Source organism: Callithrix jacchus, chromosome 5 (genome assembly GCF_049354715.1).
Source record: "Callithrix jacchus isolate 240 chromosome 5, calJac240_pri, whole genome shotgun sequence".
NCBI classification, from domain to species: Eukaryota; Metazoa; Chordata; class Mammalia; order Primates; family Cebidae; genus Callithrix; species Callithrix jacchus.
Window position 1 is genome coordinate 160,904,515 of NC_133506.1, and position 22,394 is coordinate 160,926,908.

The 22,394-nt window shown below is 36.6% G+C and overlaps 1 protein-coding gene across 12 annotated transcripts in view; it reads right to left on the minus strand.

The window, feature by feature from the left end:
- The window catches only part of VWA8 (von Willebrand factor A domain containing 8), a 422,827-nt gene that overhangs the window by 263,662 nt on the left and 136,771 nt on the right, over positions 1 to 22,394 (minus strand). For all 12 annotated transcript variants that reach the window (XM_078375339.1, XM_054256828.2, XM_035303407.3 and 9 more), the window contains 3 exons: positions 13,560 to 13,720; positions 11,324 to 11,437; positions 1,768 to 1,936 (listed from right to left, as the gene is read on the minus strand). In XM_078375339.1, coding sequence (XP_078231465.1) covers positions 1,768 to 1,936; positions 11,324 to 11,437; positions 13,560 to 13,720 — 444 coding nt within the window. The remainder of the gene's footprint in view (positions 1 to 1,767; positions 1,937 to 11,323; positions 11,438 to 13,559; positions 13,721 to 22,394) is intronic.

Sequence of the window (22,394 nt, forward strand, 5' to 3'; positions counted from 1 at the left end):
ATGACTATGACAATATGTCCATTTTAAAAACATACTGCTCAGGGTTTCATTGGTCATTTAAGTAATTAGAATTTTTTTCAGTGCTAAATCCTAGCCCATATAGACCTTATTTCATTTATTCTTTAAATCAATCCTATGATATGATAAATAGTATTATCCCCATTTTTAGATGAGGAAACTATGAGTGAGTAATTTACTCAGATCTGGAAGCTAATAAGTAGTGGATTTGACACTAAGAGCCAAGTTGTTAAACTCTAAAACCTAAGCCCTTATTTACAACCATGCTCACAAGACCCAAAATTAATCAGTACATTCGGATGTTCAAAAGGGAATAAATGCATTTAAGTAGAAAGTTAATAGCTAGTGATCTAGAACAGCACTGTCCAATAGAACATTCTGTGATGATGAACATTGTATTTATGCTATTTAATATGGTAGCCAAAAGCTCCCATGTGGATACTGAGTACATGAAAAGTGACTGAGAAATTGATTTTTTTTTTTTTTTTTTTTGAGACAGTCTCTTTCTGTTGCCCAGGCTGGAGTGCTGTGGCCCAATCTTGGCTCACTGCAACCTCTGCCTCCTAAGTTTAAGCAATTCTTCCACCTCAGCCTCCTGAGTAGCTGGGATTACAGGTGTGCAACACCATGCCCAGCTAATTTTTTTGTATTTTTAGTAGAGATGGGGTTCCACATGTTGGCCAGACTAGTCTCAAACTCCTGACCTCAGGTGATCTGCTTGCCTCGGCCTCCCAAAGTGCTGGGATTACAGGTGTGAGCCATCACCCCAGGCCGAATATTTTTAAAAATTAATTTAATGTGGCTGGGTGAGGTGGCTCATGTCTGTAATCCCAGCGCTTTAGGAGGCCAAGGCGGGCAGATCAATTGAGGTCAGGAGTTTGAGACCAGCCTGGCCAACATGGTGAAACCCTGTTGTCTCTACTAAAAATAGAAAAATTAGCCAGGCATGGTGGCGTGTACCTGGAGTCCCAGCTACTCAGGAGGCTGAGGCAGGAGAATCATTTGAACTCAGGAGGCAGAGGCTGCAGTGAGCTGAGATCACACCTCTCCAGCCTGGGCAACATGAGCAAGACTCTGTCTCAAAATAATAATAATTACTATTATTATTATTATTTAACATGGCTAGTGCTACTACATTGAAGAATGCAGTTTTAAAACTCCACAAGCACTAACCTCAATGCTTAAGGCATACATTGAAATAACAGCTCACACACACTGGAAGCCATCAGAAGACTAATCAGAAAATTACAGGATACATTATAATCTTGAGGGACCAGGACTACTTAATATTTATCACTGGGCCTCCCACTATAGTAGAAACTTAAAATAGTCACCTTTGACTAAACAAATTTAAGGAATTTAAGAAAAGGAATTCCAAAATGGCCTCCACCTGAGGAAAGAGGAGAGACAGGCCACATCTTTGGTTCTTAGCGTGTCAGGGTCCCAGACCAGCAGCATCAGTATCACCTGAGAACTTGTTAGAAATACAAATTTTAATATGTCATCCCAGATCTACTGGCTTGAAAACTATGGAGATGCAGCCCGGAAACCTGAGTTTTACCAAGTCCTCCAGATGCTGCTGAAACATGTGGGACCTGCAGAACCACTGACTTCCGCCACTGTATGAGAAGATTTGGTGGTAAGTGGGAAGAAAAAGCTACAAACGTCTAACTCTACTTCAGCAGGTATCAGAGTGCCTTAAAAAGAGAACAGCTGTAGAAAATAGGCTAAGATCAGCTTTCTTCTTACCATTTCCTTAATCACTTGGATTTCTTCACTTTTGACAAGTGGTTTCACGTAATGGAAAAAGAACATGGTTAAGAATTCTGGTCCCAGCCACTGGTGTGTTGTGCTTCCAATAACGGGGGGCTCTGCCAAGGCAATGATTCTGAAGGAGGGATGGATAGGAAAAATGGATCTAAAATAGGAAATAAAATGTTTTAAATTAACATATCTTTCATGTAAGGAATCAGATCATGGTAACTGAAGCCTAGGCCATATTAGGGCTATCATGCTGTTAATGTTATTATCCAAAGAGTTAGCTTTGAAAAAAAAAAAAAAAGACTTCTAAGAACCTAAGATCAAAACAATCACCTACTGCTAGTAAATGTTGTATAATAACAACTCATAAAACTCCAGCCCTGGCACAAATCACTGCTTTTGATACGCTGTTATGCCTGCAACATATTTTCTCCATAGTATCTTGAAATAAAACCTCATCCAGTTCACATTCATTATAGAGATCGTCTTTATTCATTTAAACCCCCTTCGAAATCTCCTGTCTCACAAGGAACTCACTCTACGTCAATCATAAAGACCAAGAAGCATAATTCAGGATGAGGAGATTTTACAGTACAGAAAATGTAAGAAGCACAAAGGGTTAGATTGAATTTAAAATTTAGATTGGGAATAAGAACACTTAAGTCTTAAAAAAGCAGAGAAAATAAAACCTTTAGAGAATTCACCCTTTTGCCATTTTTTTGAGACAGAGTCTTGGTCTGTCGCCAGGCTCGAGTGCAGTGGTGCCATCTCAGCTCACTGCAACCTCCGCCTCCCAGGTTCAAGTGATTCTACTGCCTCAGCCTCCCCAGTTGCTGGGACTACAAGCACGTACCATCAAGACGAGCTACTTTTTATATTTTTTAGTAGAGATGGGGTTTCACCATGTTGGCCAGGATGGTCTCAATCTTTTGACCTCGTGATCCACCCGCCTCGGCCTCCCAAAGTGCTGGGATTACAGGCATGAGCCACTGCACCCAGCCCCTTTTGCCATTTTAATAGGGAATGTTATGATTTTAAAGTGATCTCTTTTAAAAATCTCTGCTAGGAAACATGAGGAAGCATGTAAAGTTTCTAGGACCCACAAGGAGTAAGATAAGACCACCTTTGGTTTGTAAAATTACTTCAGCTGTTTTTGGAAGAATTAGAAACCCCATATTAGGATCTAATTATATGGATAATATTGTCAGTTCTTATCCATTCTACTCAAAACCCCAGCAGAAATACGCTTTTTGAGAGTAATATGGTTCTTACTAAGAGAAAGGAGAGATGAAATATAAACACTTGCCAAGAGCCTCAGAAAAACAAAAAATACAGGTACATAACTGGCATTTCAGTACTAACTATAACATTACATCAGAACCCAAAAGTTAAGTGACTAAGAAACTAGAATACCAGGAGGTAGGACACAGTAGAAAGAATCAGATGAGTACTCTGAAGAGTTACGACCAAGTACCATCAATACAACTGGCAGGTCTACCAAGTCCCTGACTGAGTGATCCGTAATTTTAGGGGCCACATCATCATTTGAAGACAAGGGGAAACCAATTTCTAAAAATTGGTCACATGAAAGGCCTAGATGAAATGGATTCACAAAAGCTACCAGATATCATTTCATTTCTCTATGTAGAAAGAAGAAAACTTATTTGCAGATGTTTTGGGAGGGTCTGGGGGAGTGATTTGTCCAAAAGAGTTGTTCTGGAAAAAGAAGAAAGGATAAAAACATGGACAGTGCCTGAAAGTCCAGAGGATAGCACAGTCACTCAAGATTGCTAGTAATTAGATAGTCACGTGACAGAAATTGGACACAGAAAATTCTGCGGGAAAGCTAGAGGGAGGATGTTCCATTTTCCACTTCTGCTAAGCGGTTTGCTATAATCCAGAAAACTCCCATAAAGCCCAGCAACAGATGTGAAATGTATCCTTGATCCTCCTCTCTCCTAATTAGGGCAACGAAAGGTAGAAGAGACAGAGCCTTTTTTGGCTATCCAAAATTAAAACTACAGATGTAGTTTCTCAACTTAAGATAGTGAAGGATGCCAAATCAGGGAATAAGCAAAGTCAGAATACAACGGGCAAGCCAAAAGAGGAAGGCTAATTTATATCCTTAAACCAGTAGGTCAGGAAGCCAGGTACCAGAGTGGAGCTGTAAAATCAGGGCTGAAAAAGCAACTAAAATGAGAGCGTGCTAAATGGTGTAAATGTGAAGGTGATGGTCACTTACTGGCACACATATTGCCAGTAACTTGCTTTTTAGTATTGACTCTAGCAGCGTACTTGAGTAAGTTGGCCAAATTTGAAGAAGGCAGTTTCTAGGACAGCTGATATGTTAGGCAGAGAAGTATATAAGGATTATAAAAACAGTCACCAAACTACTGAATAACAGGATGAGAAGGGCCTTTTTGTTTGTTTGCTAGGTTCTTCCAAAGGCTTCCTTACATACAAATAGGTTACATGGGAAGTCATTTCCTGATGATGCTAGCTAAGTTCCTCAAGTCTGAAAGTTAGAGAGCAGAGGATCTGCTGTGTACTTCAGGGTGATGCAAGCAACTGGCAGGTAATACAAAGACTGAAGAAGTGATATATAATCAAAAATTGGGAGATAAGTGCTGTTAAAATTTAAAATTAAGGTTAGGTTTAATACTAAAATTTTAGCAGCAACAAAACAATAAATGAAACTATAGATATGGCTTAATTTCAGATAAAAAGGCATCATTTCTTACAGATTACAGATTTAGAAAGCAAAAACAGTGTTTAAAAAGATTTTTTAAATAAAAATATTGAGGTCAAATATGTTTGTGGGCATAAGTACGTTTTTATAAAGTACTTTCTGATGCATCTTAGCAGTAAAAAGCAACAAACTACCAATGTACATAATAACATGGGTGATCTCAAACACTTAAGCAGTGTGAAAGAAGGAGACATACTGTGTGATTCCATTTATATAAAACTCTAGAAAATATGAGCTATATGTAATGACCTGGGGATGAGAGAGGAGGGTAAGAAGGGGCAGGAGGGAAAGATGACGAAGGGGTCTGAGGGTCTTTTGAGGATTATAGATACATTCATTATCTTGATACTGGTGATGGTTTCACAAGTATTTGTAAATATAAAAAATTATCAAACTGTGCACTTCAAATATGCACAATATTATCTGTCAATCATACCTCAACAGAGTTTTTCATAAACAAAAAAATACTTCCAAAATCTCCAGTTCTTAAATGGAATCCTACGGTATATTTTCATTGAACTTGTATATTAGAGGACTTGAAAGAATAGTATGAAAGGTTTCTATGAAGATATCAATCATGAACTAGAACAGATTTTATAATTAGTTTTTCATACTCCAATACTAATGTTCCAATTTAGAACCTAGAGTTACACAGTTCTGTATACAGACATTTTCCCCTTTTCTTGTGCAGTGTAGCAAACTGCACGAACACGTTCCTTATACGTCTTTATTCCACCCAAGGCCTACTGTTATACTTGGAAGAGAGCAAATGCTACGTAAATAAATGTATACTGACCGCTATTGTTAATGACCATCACTGCTATTAATTTTCTGAAGACCTTTGGTGGGAAGGACAAACAAAGGTAAGTGATAAGAACTGAACTTATGGTGTCCCAGCCAAAAGCCAGTCAAACTTGGTCCTGAATAAATACATGAGATGAAGTACATTCTCTGAATCAAAAAGACAATCTCAAAACATAAAATAATAAATGATTGTACCATTGACAGGCAAAGGGTTTGAAATGGTTCCTTGACCATAAAAATGTTCAGAAAAAATTATTTTCAAAATCAGAATTTCCTTAAGGCTTTTCGTTTTGAAAATCAAACACAATGACTTGGGCATAAAATCCTGGATCTATCTAGAATTTTTTAGATGCTGGCAAAGAAACACTAAAATTTCTAGGAAGCTAGGAGATAGTGCTCGGATCCTGTCTTCAAATATGGGTAAGAGTAGAAGGGTTCCGAGAATATGCCTGGTCCAGGGTTGTGCTCAAATGTCCAGTTGTGTTCACCACTAAGAATGAGACTATAAACTGTTTTCAGTGTTCCATAGCAACAAATATAAATAAAATATTCAATAAAAATGCAAACATGTTAGAATATATATAAGTACATCTAAGACTAGGCCACTAATCTTTACTGTTTCCCCAAAATAGCCAGAAGGCCTTTCTTGGCAATATAAACTGTTAATAACAGAAACTCTAATCGCCCTCATTTATGCTCTGGTCAACAGCAGGAAAAGACATATTTAGCATCCTATAGTATTTGTATTCCCCCTTTCCCCAAAGAAGCTTTTCTCATCAAGGACGGAGTTCTATTTTGGTCGCTACTTCCTGAGGGAAATGCAGACATAGTATCTGGTGTATGTGGCCATCACACTATTTCTAACTACCACATCCACAGCATTCCTGATGTCTTGTAACACAAAAAAAGAAGTCTTTAACCCTTCTAAGACCATGTTAGGCACATGATTACCGGAAGACAATATAAAAGCCTACAGAGCACTCTGGAGATGATCAAGATATATAATCTTGGTGAAGAATTACTATACAATGAAAGTGGGCAAAGGAGCCAAATATAATTGTTTAGAAACTGGTTTTCACACCATGAAGCTGAAAGGGTTGGTAACCCACTGCCAGCAGCCATGAATTATGAGACCCTTTGTTAATAGACTTTGTCATTAAAAGGCATCAAAGTATTCCTAATTACTAGGTTCACATTAGGAAACACTCTTAGCTCAGACAGTCAACTAAAACTGGATTAATAGGATTACCTTACCCACAAGGCTCAACATATGTCTAAATAATAAAAGCTATAGGCAGAAAGACCAGAGGAGACTGGGTAAGTGAGAGTGGAGTGAGATCTAAGATGATGCAGGAGTTACCAGTATAAAGTACAAAACTGAGAGAAGGGCCCGGAGCAGTGACTCACACCTATACTGCCAGCACTTAGGGAGGCCAAGGCAGAGGATCCCTGAGGCCAACAGTTTAACACATGACTCAGCAACACAGTGCGAACTCCACAGAAAAAAAAAGTGGGGGGAAAAAACAAAATGGGTATGGTGATGCACAACTGCAGTCCCAGCTACTTGGGAGGTTAAGGCGGGAGAATGGTTTGAGCTCAGGAGTTCAAGGCTGCAGTGAGCCAAGATCATGCCACTGCACTCCAGTCTGGGTGTTAGAATATGACCCTGACTCAAAAAAAAGAGAAAAAGAAAAAAAATAAATTAATAGAAGATGGAGTTGATAAATACCAGATGTGCCTGAATGTGCTGAGGGGAGATCTAGATAATAAGGAAAGTGTTTAGGATTAAAAATAAAGCAACATATATATATATATAGAGAGAGAGAGAGAGAGAAACAGTCACTTTCTCCTCAATGTTTCCATATATATTATACAGACCTTTATTCTAACATTTAAAATTACATGGTAATTTACTTATCTGTCTCTCTTCACATGCAGGTAATTATTAACTTCAGAAAAACGATGCATGCAAGAATGGAAAATGATTGTTGTAAACTGCTTAAGTGGGTATAGTTCTTAGGTTGTCATAAGCACTGAATAAAGTTTTAAACAAAATTATTCTATAACTCTTTAGGAAGAATGAGGGATAGAAGTGTGCACGTGTAATGAGACAAGAGGTGGTAAAAGAGCTAAACGTTAATTTTCCATGTAGAAATCAATAGATGATTTCTAACACTAAAAATAAATCAAGAATTATCAATGGAAGTAATACTGTTTAGTGGCACGGAGGTAAATACCAAAAGAAAGACCTAAAAGTTGAAAGTAGTCACCTCTAGGAAGTAAGAAGTGGGAAACGGGAGACTGTCAATGAACCCATGACAGGGGATGGTTAATTTTCATAAAATACTTTGAAAAACTATCTGGCTGTAGTTCTAGACCCTTGAGGAATCACCATACTGTCTTCCACGATGGTTGAACTAATTTACACTCTGACCAACAGTGTAAAAATGTTCCTATTTCTCCACATACCATTTGACCCAGCAATTCCATTATGGGGTATATACCCAAAGGATTAGAAATCATTCTATTATAAAGACACATGCATATGTATGATTATTGTGGCACTGTTTACAATAGCAAAGACCTGGAACCAACCCAAATGCCCATCAATGATAGACTGGATAAAAAAATGTGGCATATATACACCATGAAACACTATGCAACCATTAAAAAGGATGCATTCACGCCCTTTGCAGGGACACGGATGAAGCTGGAAACCATCATTCTTAGCAAACTGACACAAGAACAGAAAACCAAACACCACATGTTCTCACTCATAAGTACGTGTTGAACAATGATAACACATGGACACAGGGAGGGGAACATCACACTCTGGGGCCTGTTGCGGGGTCGGGGGGGCTACCAGAGGGATAGCAGGGGGTGGGAGGATAGGGGAGGGATAGCATTAGGAAAAATACCTAATGTAGGTGACAGGGTGATGGGTGCAGCAAACCACCATGGCATGTGTACACCTATGTAACAAACCTGCATGTATTCCAGAACTTAAAGTATAAAAATAAAGAAAAACTATCTGGCTCAAGTTGCATGAATGTTTAACTGTGGTAAAAATTCAAATGAAAAAAATTTTTAAAGCAAGTGAAGGAAAGAAAGCATTGCTATGATCTCTCTCCATTTTATTCCGATGACCTCTGGAGATAGAGCTGAGCCTAGTTTGTATTCATGGGGGAGACACAAATTCATAGTGATGAAGGTGGAAAACTTTAAGAAGAAATACTATTAACCACTCTGAGCCAAACCCTGAACATGATGCTCAGGGCCACCCTGTTCCTGAAAGTATTTTCATCTGTAAAACTGCCAGTGACCATTAGAGAACTTGGGTATTTTTCATAGAAAAGGGCTGTCGTTTCCTGGATATTTGGAGACGAGTACAATGCTTCTGATGTCCTAAGAGAAACTGCCAGGGCGACATGCTGGGAGCTGTTGCAAAATTGCTTTGATTCATCCTTCTGAAAATATCAACTGTTCCATGACCCATGATTCACATGCAGTAATGTGCAAAAGCCGACTGCTGTAAACTGAGGGTATGAAATGTGAAGGATCTCTAACTTGCTTCCCTAAACACTCAACCAACAATTTACCAGTCTAGGATAATTTGATAATGTATACCTCAGAAGTATGAGCAGCTGTGTAATCAAGTGAACTTTTTTAGTGACTTGTACAGAGATAGGAAGGAATTTAACATTTCCCCTCTTGGAAAAAATTCCAATAAATTTTAAACAAATTTCTTCTTAAAATATAAACATTAATAAATACACTTAATTATCTTTTATGGGATTTTAATGTTTTAAATATGGCAGTAAACCCTTTCAGCAGTGAGACAGCTTCAATTAAACAGAGTCAGATTAAGTAATGAAGAATTCCTCTGTATGCCAATCTCTAATTCTGTTAAAATATCCATGGAAATGTAGCAAGATAGAAAATAACAGATGCCAAACTTCATTCTGCAGAGTATGCAGAAAAAAATACTTTACTTCAAGCTTTTTATTTTCAAATTTTTTTAACTCATAGAAAATGTCAAAGAATAGACTATAAATACCCGTATATCATTCACCTAGACATCGCCAACCCATAAGATTTTACCAAATTTGTGTTCTCACTCTCACTTGATATTTCTCTCTCTTTCTCTGTGGTATGTCTGTCTGTACACACACGTATTTTTTTCTGAAATGTTTGGAAGTTGTAGACTTTTATTTTACTTTATGCCTTAAGTATCTCAACATGCATCTCTCAAGAATGGGAATATTCTCCTTCATAACCACAATACCATTATGATACTTAAGGAAATTAATAATTCAGGAATATCACATAACACAGTCTATGTTTAGCTTCTCTGCTTTTAATCGCTGCTTTTATTTTGTTTTCTTCCTCTAGAATCCAGTCAAGTCTCATCGCTGCATGTGGTTGTTACATCTCTACAAGCAATGTGTAAGTAAGCTACAAGGGGTAACCTGGCATCAGGTGGCATACTCTAACAATACTGATGACTTCTTTGGAGGATGAGCCCAGCAAATTATGGACCCAGCTTTAGTTTTGTTGAGAGAATACAAAATATGAGGTCAAAACTGAATTGACAGGGCAAAGAGGAAGATGACCTTCTTAAAGCCAATGTTCTTTTGTTTATTTGTTTTAGACAGTTTCACTCTTGTTGCCCAGACTGGAGTGAAATCTTGGCTCACTGCAACCTCCGCCTCCCGGGTTCAAGTGATTCTCCTGCCTCAGCCTCCCAAGTAGCTGAGATAACAGGTGTGTGTCACCACACCCAGCTAATTTTTTTGTATTATTAGATGGGGTTTCACCACGTTGGCCAGGCTAGTCTCAAACTCCTGATCTCAGCTGATCCACCTGCCTTAGCCTCCAAAAGTGCTGGGATTATAGGTATGAGCCACTGCACCTTGCCAAAACCAATGTTCTTATAAGTTTAAACACTTATTTAAAAGTAAGGCTGAAAAGTAAAACCACAATGAGATACCACCTTACTCCTGCAAGAATGGCCATAATTAAAAAGTCAAAAAATAATAGATGTTGGCATGGGTGTGGTGAAAAGGGAACACTTTTACACTGCTGGTGGGAATGTAAACTAGTACAACCACTATGGAAAACAGTATGGAGAGTCCTTAAAGAACTAAGAGTAGAACTACCATTCAATCCAGCAATCCCGCTGCTGGACATCTACCAAAAAGAAAAGATGTCATTGTAAAAAAAAAAAAAAACACACACATGTACATGCATGTTTATAGCAACACAATTCACAACAGCAAAAATATGAAACCAACCTAAGTGCTTATCAACTAACAAGTGGATAAAGAAAATGTGGTATATATATATACATACATATATATATATATACACCATGGAATACTACTCAGCCATAAAAAGGAGCGAAATAATATCTTTTGCAGCAACTTGGATGTAGCTGGAGGCCATCATTCTAAGTGAAGTAACTCGGGAATGGAAAACTAAATACCACATGTCATCGCTTACAAGTGGGAACTAAGCTGTGAGAACACCAAGGCATAAGAATGATATGATGGACTTTTGGAACTCAGGGGCAAAGAAGCTTGGTAGGGGCAGTGAGGGATAAAAAACTATATATTGGGTACACTGCTCAGGTGACAGGTATACTAAAACCTCAGAAATCACCACCAAAGAATTTATCCATGTAACCACAAACCAACTGTGCCCCAAAAACTATTGAAATAAAAAAAAAATCACTGTCTTATTAACAACAAAAAAGCAAATAAAACAGTTGATTACGTTTTTAAAAAAATAAGTAAGGCTGAAAGTACAGAGTGCACTTTGGAGAGCAACTTCAAGTTTTGAGAAATGCCAAACTAGTGGCATATCCAGGACACCAAATTATTAAACTGTTCAAAGTTGACTTGGCATTACTCTAGGTTCGGAAAAATAATAAACAGTATTATTTTTAACTTAACAATAAATTAACAGTAAGAGTAATGGACCCCAAATTACCTCTTCTGTAGCTGTTCATCAGACATTTGCAGCTCCTCTTTTAAACGCATATACCTGTCTTCTCTCAGCAGCCTAGAACCATCATAGAGGCTTAGTTCTCGATCATGGATTAATCTAACAGATAAGAAAAAAGTCCAAAAATAAATTAATCCATTTTGAACACTGAAGTTTTCAGAGGCAGAATCAGTTACTCAACAGTCTATTACTGCTGGCAATTGAGTCTAATAATTTTGTTAGATGGACCTTTCAAAATTTCAAATCGACTAGTGCTGTTATACTGGAAAAACTGTTGGTTTCTCTTTTGGAGGACAGTAGTCATAAATACTTGATAGGGATATGAAAGAGGGGGAAGAGGGAAAAAAAGAAAGGAAGAGGAGGGAGAGGAAAAGAAACAGCTGAATGAGTGTCTCAGGATAACCACAAGGTATATATTCATAAACAAGGCAGGTGGCACTCTCTTGAGTCTAAAGTAATTCTGTAAGTGTTGGTATCAAAATATTTCTATCTTTGGAATTACAAGATTTAAAAACATCAAAAATATTTACAATGAAATAACTACATTGCTTTTCATATGACAACTCTGATGGTGACCTAACCATCCACATCACACATAGCATAGTCTTCCAGATGTTGCAATGGCTGAAAAGCACTGTTCTCTATCTCACACCAACCCCTAAGTCTCCCGGTGCCCACAATAGAGTTAGCCCACATAGCCTCCATTCTATAAGCACTGAAGGAGGGGAGGCTGTATAATGCATAGGGTAGGAGCACGGGCATTGGAACCAATCAGACTCGGGTTCAACTCCAGCTGTGCATCTTATTAGGGGAATGACTGGGGAGAGGGCGAATGATTCTCTCTCTCTAAACTCTCATCTTCTGTAACATTAAGGCAACAAATCACAACTTCACCATATTAATGAAAATTAAATGGCTAATGTAAAATGGATGCTTAATATAGTTGTTCTCAATCTTGAACGTACATTAGAATCTTCTGGGAAGAGTTTAAAAATGCCAATGTTCAGACCTTGCCTAGACAAATTACATCAGAAAATTCTGATGGTCAAGCCCAGGCATCAGTATGTTTAAAATTCCCTTCTTGCAAGGTGATTCCAAGGTTGAGAACCTGAGAAGCACTGGGTTAACCGTGTCAAGCACAGGGTAGGTACTCAGTTAATGGTAGTAGCTGCTTCTATTATTACTTCCTGCAAACATGCAAGAGATAGATTATAAAACGGGACTATTAACCGTGTCTGCAGTTGTCTGCTTGTGGGAAAAAATATTGTAAATCTATGGAAGGTTTATGGTAAATCACTGCAAATGTGACTATTTTTAAATGCTCTAAAATCTAATTAGAATTAACAATGTATTTAGAAACGTTAATTACATTCAGAACCTGCATCACTTCAAGAAAAAAAGAAAACTCTGAGTGGTTAATGGAGAAAATGGCTTATTCTACCTACTTATTTAACCTTTCCTTATGAGTCAAAGTTAATAATCAAATGTCTACAGGTTTAGAGAACCAAAATAAATAAATAAATATATTAATCTCCTAAAATGACACAGGATGGGAATATTTTGTATAAAAATTACACATGATGAGTCTTCTCTGAACATTAAATTCTAGAGAAGTTTTAGGAATGTGTGGAAATTTTTCCCACCTAAACCAAAATAAGAAAACAATAGTTATAAAAATGTTCAAATTTACAACAAAGTGAGCTTTTATAGTCTATATAAAATAAATTTAAAAGCTATTATATATCTTATACACAAAACAATTTTTCTTTCTTTCTCAAAAAAAAAGATTCCAACAAGACCAACCAATAATTAAGATCTACGATTCATAAGGAGTTTGTAAATAGTGAAGCTGTGACTGACAAATTGTAGAAACTTCAGCAGTGTGAAATGCTGCATATATCCACCTGTATATATAAAGTCTTTCAAGCCTGCTACTAAAGAGCTTTCTTTTTGCAGCACCTACACACAGAATGTTGCTATGGCAGTGGCTTTTCCCAAAATGTTCACTATTTGGAGTTTTACTGCATTGTGTTTATAACAATAAAAAAAGTAATTCTACTTGGTATAGAATCATGATTTTTCAGGATCTACATAACCCAGTTTAAAAAAAAAAAGAATGAGACAGTTTCACCTTTAATGTAAGTCAGAGTGGTGTGTGTGTGTGTGTGTGTGTGTGTGTGTGTGTGTGTGTGTTTGGGAAATTTTTGTGACTCATACACACCTTTGCAATACAGCGAGTGTGCCTGCATTTACCCGGTGAATGCCATCCAACAAGACCAGCTTGCCTTCCAGAGCAGCATTCACAAGGGGTGAGGACCGCCAGGCAGTGTCTCCATTCGGAAGGGTATATCTCTGCTGTAGCAGATCACGCGCGGTCATATCCTAAAACAAATCCCACAACCCACCAAAGAACATGAGGATTTAATTTTTAAGACATGCAGGGTAGATTACATGGCTTTACAGAGTCACCTCTCTCTGAACTTAACATTCCATATAACAACTGAGAAGTCATCTTCTCCAATCCCCAAAAACAATATCTTCACAAAGCTGTTTTTGGTCATTTTAAGATTTTTTTCTATTATTCAATACATAATATAGTAAGAGTGAGAGGTTATTTTTTCCTTCTTCACATATAGCATTTTCTTCCTCTTCTAAAATGTTTGTTTACATAATGGCAGTAATTTCTACCTGAATAACAGAATCTAACTCAATCAGCTTGATTCCTGTATTTTTGTATGCCAACTCTTATGGTGACCTAACTACCCATGTGTTGATTCAGTTTTAAAATGAGAGATCACGCAAACTCCACATGGAGAGATGTTTATCAATAATGTGCATTTTCTTGCAGTTGATGAGTTTTCCTGAAAAGCTATGCTAGGACCATCACAGTGACTCATTTTATTTAAAGAGGCTTGATAATGAAGAAAACTGAGGAGCACAGTCATCAGATGAGGTACAGGAACTGGGAAACAATAGCACAGCACTTACAAGCAATTTTCAAAGCACACACACAATGTGCTAACAATAAAACAGTGTAACAGACTTAAGCAAACTATTAATAGTTGTGGCATATAACAGTTTATGTACTGTAAAAAAATCTGGAGTTATATAATATGAACAATTTTTTCTTATATGTGCTAATATGGAGAGTTTCTTTTCTATCACCTTCAGATACACTTTTTGCACTTATAGCAAACAAAAGTTAAACACCTTTACAGTCATTTTTAACCAAACATTTAAAGTCTTTTGTAAATTTTTGGCTACACACTCCCAACTTTCAGCAAATAGAAAACTAATGAATTTGCTTTATATTCATAATGGCAATGAATCTGTATTGAAACCAAGATTAAAATTTAAGTCTTAATTGTTTCAACATTCTCACTATCAAGAAAGTACTGACTAAATGGCTATGATTTAAAGCTCAAAAAACAACAGATGCTGGCAAAGTTCTGTAGAAAAAGGAAGACTTTAACACTGTTGGTGGGAGTGTAAATTACTTCAACCATTGTGGAAGACAGTGTGGCAATTCCTAAAAGACCTAGAGGTAGAAATACCATTCAACCAGCAATCCCATTACTGGGTATATACTCACAGAGATATAAACTGTTGTATTAAAAAGATACATGAATTCACATGTTCATTGCAACACTATTCACAAGAGCAAAGACATGAAATCAACCTAAATGCCCATCAATGGTAGACTGGATAAAGAAAATGTGGTACATATACACCACAGAATACTGTGTAGCCACAAAAAGGAACTAGATCATGTCCTTTGCAGGGACATGAATGGAGCTGAGGCCATTGTCCTCAGCAACTAACCAAGGAACAGAAAGCCAAATACCATGTGTTCTCCCTTAGGAGGAAGTTGAATGATGAGAACACATGCACACTTGGTGGGGAATAACACACAGTGGAGCCCGTCAGAGAGTGAAAGGTGGGAGGAGGGAGAGTATCAGGAAGAACAGCTAATGGATGGCGGGCCTAACACCTGGGAGATGGGATGTTCTGTGCAGCACACCATCATGGCACGCATATACCTACGTAACAAACCTACGCCTCCTGCATATGTACTTCTGAAGTGAAAATAAAAATTGGAAATTAAAAAAAAAAGTAGTGACTTAGGAAGTATTCATAGGCTCATTCTGAATCATAAAGACCCTTGAAAAACAGTAACATTCAAACTCAGCAAGTTCCTATAACCTTATGAGGCTGGTTTTTGACATATTATCAGAATTTGTCCTTTTTAAATAACTTTAATTCTTCCACTATGAATTCTAAATTCTATGCAAACTATATGAACAATATCACTCTCTTGCTGCCAATGACAGTGACAACAACCAAGACTAAATTCATCGCCATCTTCTGTGTTTGCTGAGACGGTCACGACATTCCTCATCTCTTCCTGGACTCAAGCAAAAGACTCATCCCCACTCATGCTTATGCTACAGTACAAACACCAAAGGGGTCACTGTCAAGAAAAAGAGGTCAAAATCAAAATAAGTATTTATGGGTCCTTTTTATAGTGAAACTATGAAAAGAAATCAAATATTGTATATGAATATACATGTGCATATAAATATATACACAAAAGTTAATATAAAAACAGATGAACTTAAAGAAAACTCTTGGTGTGAATTATTCCAGAAAAATATTTGCTATAGAGTCACATCACACTTGTCCATTCCCCTGGAAAAGTAAAACACAGTTTAGGGCAGTGGTTCAAAGTTAAAGGTACATTATCAGAAGCAGCAGAAAAACTTCTGAAACATATATAAACTTAAGCTCCACCATCCTGAAGATTCTGATTCAGCAGCGTCAAATGGGGCCAACTATCTGTTTTCTATTAAACATGACATAGATGATTCTGATATGCCTTCCAGGTGAGAAACACTGCTTTAAAAGACATTAAATTAATATTTATACCCTTCTTTGTTCTAATATGATGTGAGATTTCACAAAGATATACAAAATACACAACAAAATAGCATAAATAAAAAGTGAAAAAATGAGGGAAAGAAGGAAAGAGTAGGCTTTGTCTCTTTTAAGCATTCCTGTTGGAATTCAGAGAGGAGATGGAAGGATGAAGGCATTCAACTAGTAGCGTATTTTCAAAGAAACTGATGGATGTTAATTTTGAAAATCAAAGCTTCAGACTGAAAACAGCCCAATTAAGGTTACGAGTCTTTTGCCTGGGCCCAGGAAAAGATGAAGAACGTCATGACTTTAGCAGACCTAAGGGGCTCAGAGTTCTAAAGAGCTGAGGCTAAAAACCGGTAACATTTTTAAAAAATTTAAATAGAAAGAATACCTCATTCTCATACCAATATATCTGAATCAGCATTCTGTGCATGATATATAAAAGCACTATTTTATTTAGTCATGATTCCAAAGTATTTTTATCTTATGAAATCATAGAATGTGTATAGTACTCGCCTTATTCCAGTAAGTAAACGTTTACTAATAGAGATGATAAGAAAGACAACTAGTACATGGGGCTCTTCTTTTCCTCCATTACATTTGCAGTGTAATGGAGACTCCCTTACATTCATTCACTAAAGTAAAATTGTTATTTGTTGCTACACAATACACAGCAGCAAATCAAAATAGCTCAGTTCTATAAATGCCAACCAGAGCTACAGACCAGAAATGTTCTTTCTTTCTTCAATCTTCAGAAGGGTAGAACATGGGAAATACTTGACATTACTTAGAAGACTAGCTCAGTTCAGTTTTCTCACCTAAACTCTGTATGCCATCATATTAGAAAGAGTCATTCTCCATTTCTAATAAACACATACACATGTGTGTGTACAGACAGAGACAGAGTGAGTGAGAGAGAGAGATGGAGAGAAAGAGAGAGAGCTATTTAAAAAATATTTTGTATCTTGCATGCTCTGCTCATGTACCCCAAAACCTAAAATGCAATAAAAAATAAAAAAATAAAATTAAAAAAATAAAAAAATAAAACCTAACCATATAACTTAATTTTAATCTAATATCAACTTAATTAACTCCTTCTATTAAAAGAAGTTTTAATTGTCCAATAATGAAAAAAATAAATAAATAAAAATAAAAATAAAAAATAAAAAATATTTTGTAGAGACAAGGTCTCACTCTGTTGCCCAGGCTGGTCTGGAACTCCTGGCCTCCTGCAATCCTCACACTTCGGCCTCCCAAAGTGGCACGATTACAAGCGTGAGCCACTGACAATTTCTATTACACCTTAGCATCAAAATAAAAACCTTCCTAAGAAAAAGAAAAGCATTTCCTTTAATATAAGCTATTGCTTTTCATAATTAAGGACTTCTATTGAAAGACAAACATTTCAGCTTTCCTTAAAGAGATAGTTGGCCCTACTTTCCCCAATATTAGTTATTATCAGAAGTTATTTTTAACTGCGTGAAAGTACAAGGAAACCAAAGTAAAACTAAACTTTCAGAGAAAACTGAATCTCTAATTAATAAAACTTTTCAGCATAGGCTGAATGGGGAAGTGATATGCACTAATTTCAGGTAATAAGCTAATGTTTAAAAAGTAACATAATTTTCAAGGGTTTCTGCCTAAAAAAAATTTGGTTTGTAATACCACAAAATTATTGTTTTAATATCTTTAACAGACACTGTATAATGGTTTTGTGAAAAATATATATCATAGCCTCATTCTTCCCATCTAATGCACATTCCTATTAGCAAATGGAAATGCAAACTTCTTTTTAAAAGTGTGCTTATTCCATATGGGCATTTTGGAAACACCCTTAATAAAAATTTTAAAAATTGACGGTCCTTATTTTTGCATACGTTTTTCTTATGCTGAAGCTCTTGAACTTAAAAGAATAAAATAGCACTAATGATATCATAGAACCTAATCCACTTCCTCTTTCTGCGTTTCCTTAACATTTTAAAAATAACAGGACATGAAGTTTAATCCTTTAGGTCTACCATCGTCTAACCTTGAACACCTTGCTTTCATTCAGATCCCTGGAAAATAGCCATGTATCCCTTACATGTCAATTGGAATTATGTTCTTTTGATTTGCAGCTGAGAAACTCTACTAAAAATGAAAATCTTCTAAGTATAACTCATAAAATACATGAAAGAATATAAATTTGAACCTTAAAGCAATTATATGCTTTAAATGTTTTTAGCACCTTTAAATGATATAAGCTAATTTTTTGAGACTTCTCATGAGAAATCCAGATATAAGTCAATAGCTCGATAAAAAACTGTACAAAATGGTTGTGTGTATAGTATCTAGAATGAGATTAGAATTAATTTTCCAAGGCATAATGTCATTCAGAAAAAAAACTAAAAATATAATAGTAAACTTTTATTGTATGAAGAAATTTGAGCTCTCTCTTATTGCTGATACTAAATAAAATTTTACATTACAATGCACATAAAACTTGTAGGGAACTAAAATGATTGTAGCAAAACTAGAATATCAAAGTACATATAGAGTACGACTTCAACCAGGTTCTGAAACTATACCTCTCTACCACATATCTAAACCCAAAAGAGTTTCAGAAAGTATTTAAGTTGGCTTGCAAAAATATGCTTAATATAATGTGTTATTAAATTAAACAGTGGACAAGGAAAACTAAAAAAGGAAAGATGAAACTAAGAAATGAAAACATGATATACAAAGTATATTGGAAAAATCTAAAATTTGAATCTAATCTAATATCCAACATAAAGAGTGACATTAAAAAAAAAAGTTACAGGTGTTTCTGTGTTAGTTTACTGAGAATGATAGTTTTCAGCTTCATCCATGTCCCTTCAAAGGACATGAACTCATCCGTTTTTATGGTTGCGTAGTATTCCATGGTGTATATGTGCCACAGTTTCTTGATCCAGTCTATCATTGATGGGCATTTGGGTTGGTTCCAAGTCTTTGCTATTGTGAACAGTGCTGCAATAAATAAACGTGTGCATGTGTCTTTATAGTAGAATGATGAATAATCCTTTGGGGTATATACTCAGTAATGGGATTGCTGGGTTAAATGGTATTTCTGTTTCTAGATCCTTGAGGAATCGCCACACTATCTTCCACAATGGATGAATTAATTTACACTCCCACCAGCAGTGTGAAAACATTCCTATTTCTCCACATCCTCTCCAGCATCTGTTGTTTCCTGACCTTTTAATGATCACCATTCTAATTGGCGTGAGATGGTATCTCATTGTGGTTTTGATTTGCATGTCTCTAATGACCAGTGATGATGAGCTTTTTTTCATATTGGGCACTAAATGTCTTCTTTTTTTATTATTATTATACGTTAAGTTCCGGGGTACATTTGCAGAACATGCAGGTTTGTTATAATAGGTATACGTGTACCATGGTGGTTTGCTGCATCCATCATCCTGTCATCTACATTAGGTATTTCTCCTAATGTTATCCCTCCACAACCCCCCAACCCCCTGCTATTCCTCCCCTAGCTCACCACCCTCCAGGCCCTAGTGTGTGATGTTCCCCTCCCTGTGTCCATGTGTTCTCATTGTTTAACTCCCACTAATGGGTGAGAAATGCAGTGTTTGGTTTTCTGTTCTTGTGTCAGTTTGCTGAGAATGATGGTTCCCAGCTTTATCCATGTCCCTGCAAAGGACACAAACTCATCCTTTTTATGGCTGTGCAGTATTCCATGGTGTATATGTGCCACATTTTCTTGATCCAGTCTCTTATTGATGGGCATTTGGGTTGGTTCCAAGTCTTTGCTATTGGGAACAGTGCCACAACAAACATATGTGTACATGTGTCTTTATAATAGAATGATTTATAACCCTTTGGGTATATACCCAGTAATGGGATTGCTGGGTCAAATGGTATTTCTATTTCTAGATCCTTCAGGAATTGCCACACTGCCTTCCACAATGGTTGAACTAACTTACATTCCCACCAACAATGTAAAAGTGTTCCTATTTCTCCACATCCTTTCCAGCATCTGTTTTCACCTGATTTTTTAATGATCGCCTTTCTAACTGGCATGAAATGATATCTAAATGTGGTTTTGATTTGCATTTCTCTAATGAGCACTGATGATGAGGTTTTTTTCATATGTATGTAGCCTGCATAAATGTCTTCTTTTGAGAAGTGTCTGTTTATATCCTTCACCCACTTATTGATGGGGATGTTTGTTTTTTTCTTGTAAATTTGTTTAAGTCCTTTGTAAATTCTGGATATTAGCCCTTTGTCAGGTGGGTAGATTGTAAAAATTTTTTCCATTCTGTTGATGGCCAATTCACTCTAATAATAGTTTCTTTCGCCATGCAGAAGCTCTTTAGTTTAATTAGATCCCATTTTTCTATTTTGGCTTTTGTTGCTATTGCTTTTGGTGTTTTAGTTGTGAAGTCATTGCCCATGCCTATGTCCTGAATTGTTTTGCCTGTTTTCTTCTAGGGTTTTTATGGTGTTAGGTCTTATGTTTAAATCTTTAATACATCTGAAGTTAATTTTTGTATAAGGTGTAAGGAAGGGATATTTCCGCTTTCTGCATATGGCTAGCCAGTTTTCCCATTACCATTTATTAAACAGGAAATCCTTTCCCCATTGCTTGTTTTTCTCAGGTTTGTCAAAGATCAGATCCTTGTAGCATAGTTTGAAGTCAGATAGCATGATGCCTCCAGCCTTGTTTTTTGTTTTTGCTTAGGATTGTCTTAGCTATGCAGGCTCTTTTTTGATTCCATATGAAGTTTAAGGTGGTTTTTTCCAATTGTGTGAAGAAAGTCAATGGTAGCTTGATGAGGAGAGCACTGAATCTATAAATTACTTTGAGCATTATGGCCATTTTCATGATATTGATTCTTCCTAACTGTGAGCATGGAATGTTTTTCCATCTGTTTGTGTCCTCTCTTATTTCGTTGAGCAATGGTTTGTAGTTCTCCTTGAAGAGATCCTTTACATCCTTTGTTAGTTGTATTCCTAGGTATTTTATTCTCTTTGTAGCAATTGTAAAAGGGAGTTCACTCATGATTTGACTCTCTGTTTGTCTTTTACTGGTGTATAGGAATGCTGTGATTTCTGCACATTGATCTATCCTGAGACTTTGCTAAAGTTGCTTATCAGCTTCCGGAGATTTGAGGCTGAGATGAAGGGGTCTTCTAATTATACAATCACATCATCTGCCAATAGAGATAATTTGACTTCCTCTTTTCCTAAATGAATACCCTTTATTTCTTTTTCTTGCCTGATTGCCTTGGCCAGAACTTACTGATGGGGATGGTCTGACCAGGGCAATGTACTACGTTGAATAGGAGTAGTGAGAGAGGGCATCCTTGTCTTGTGCCAGTTTTCAAAGGGAATGCTTCCAGTTTTTGCCCATTCAGTATGATATTGGTTGTGGGTTTGTCATAAATAGCTCCTATTATTCTGAAATACATTCCATCAATACCTAGTTTATTGAGAGTTTTTAGCATAAAGCATGGCTGAATTTTGTCTAAGGCCTTCTCTGCATCTATTGACATAATCGTGGTTTTTGTCTTTGGTTCTGTTTATACGAGAGATTATATTCTCACAGAAGTACAAACTACATCAGAGAATACTACAAACACCTCTATGCAAATCAATCAGTAAATCTAGAAGAAATGGATAAGTTCCTGGACACTGACACCCTCCCAAGACTAAACCAGAAGAAGTTGAATCCCTGAATACACCGATAACAAAGATTGAAATTGAAGCAGCAATTAATAGCCTGCCAACCAAAAAAACTCCAGGACCAGACAGGTTCACAGCTAAATTCTACCAGAGGTACAAAGAGGACCTGGTACCATTCCTTCTGAAACTATTTCAAACAATACAAAAAGAGAGAATCCTCCCTAACTCATTTTATGAGACCAACATCATCCCGATACCAAAACCTGGCAGAGACACAACTAAAAAAGAAAATTTCAGGCCAATATCTTTGATGAAAATTGATGCAAAAATCCTCAGTAAAATACTGACAAACTGAATCCAACAGGGTATCAAAAAGCTTATCCATCACTATCAAGTTGGCTTCATCCCTGGGATGCAAGGCTGGTTCAACATATGTAAAGGTTTTCTTTTCAGAGATGTCTGTTCATAT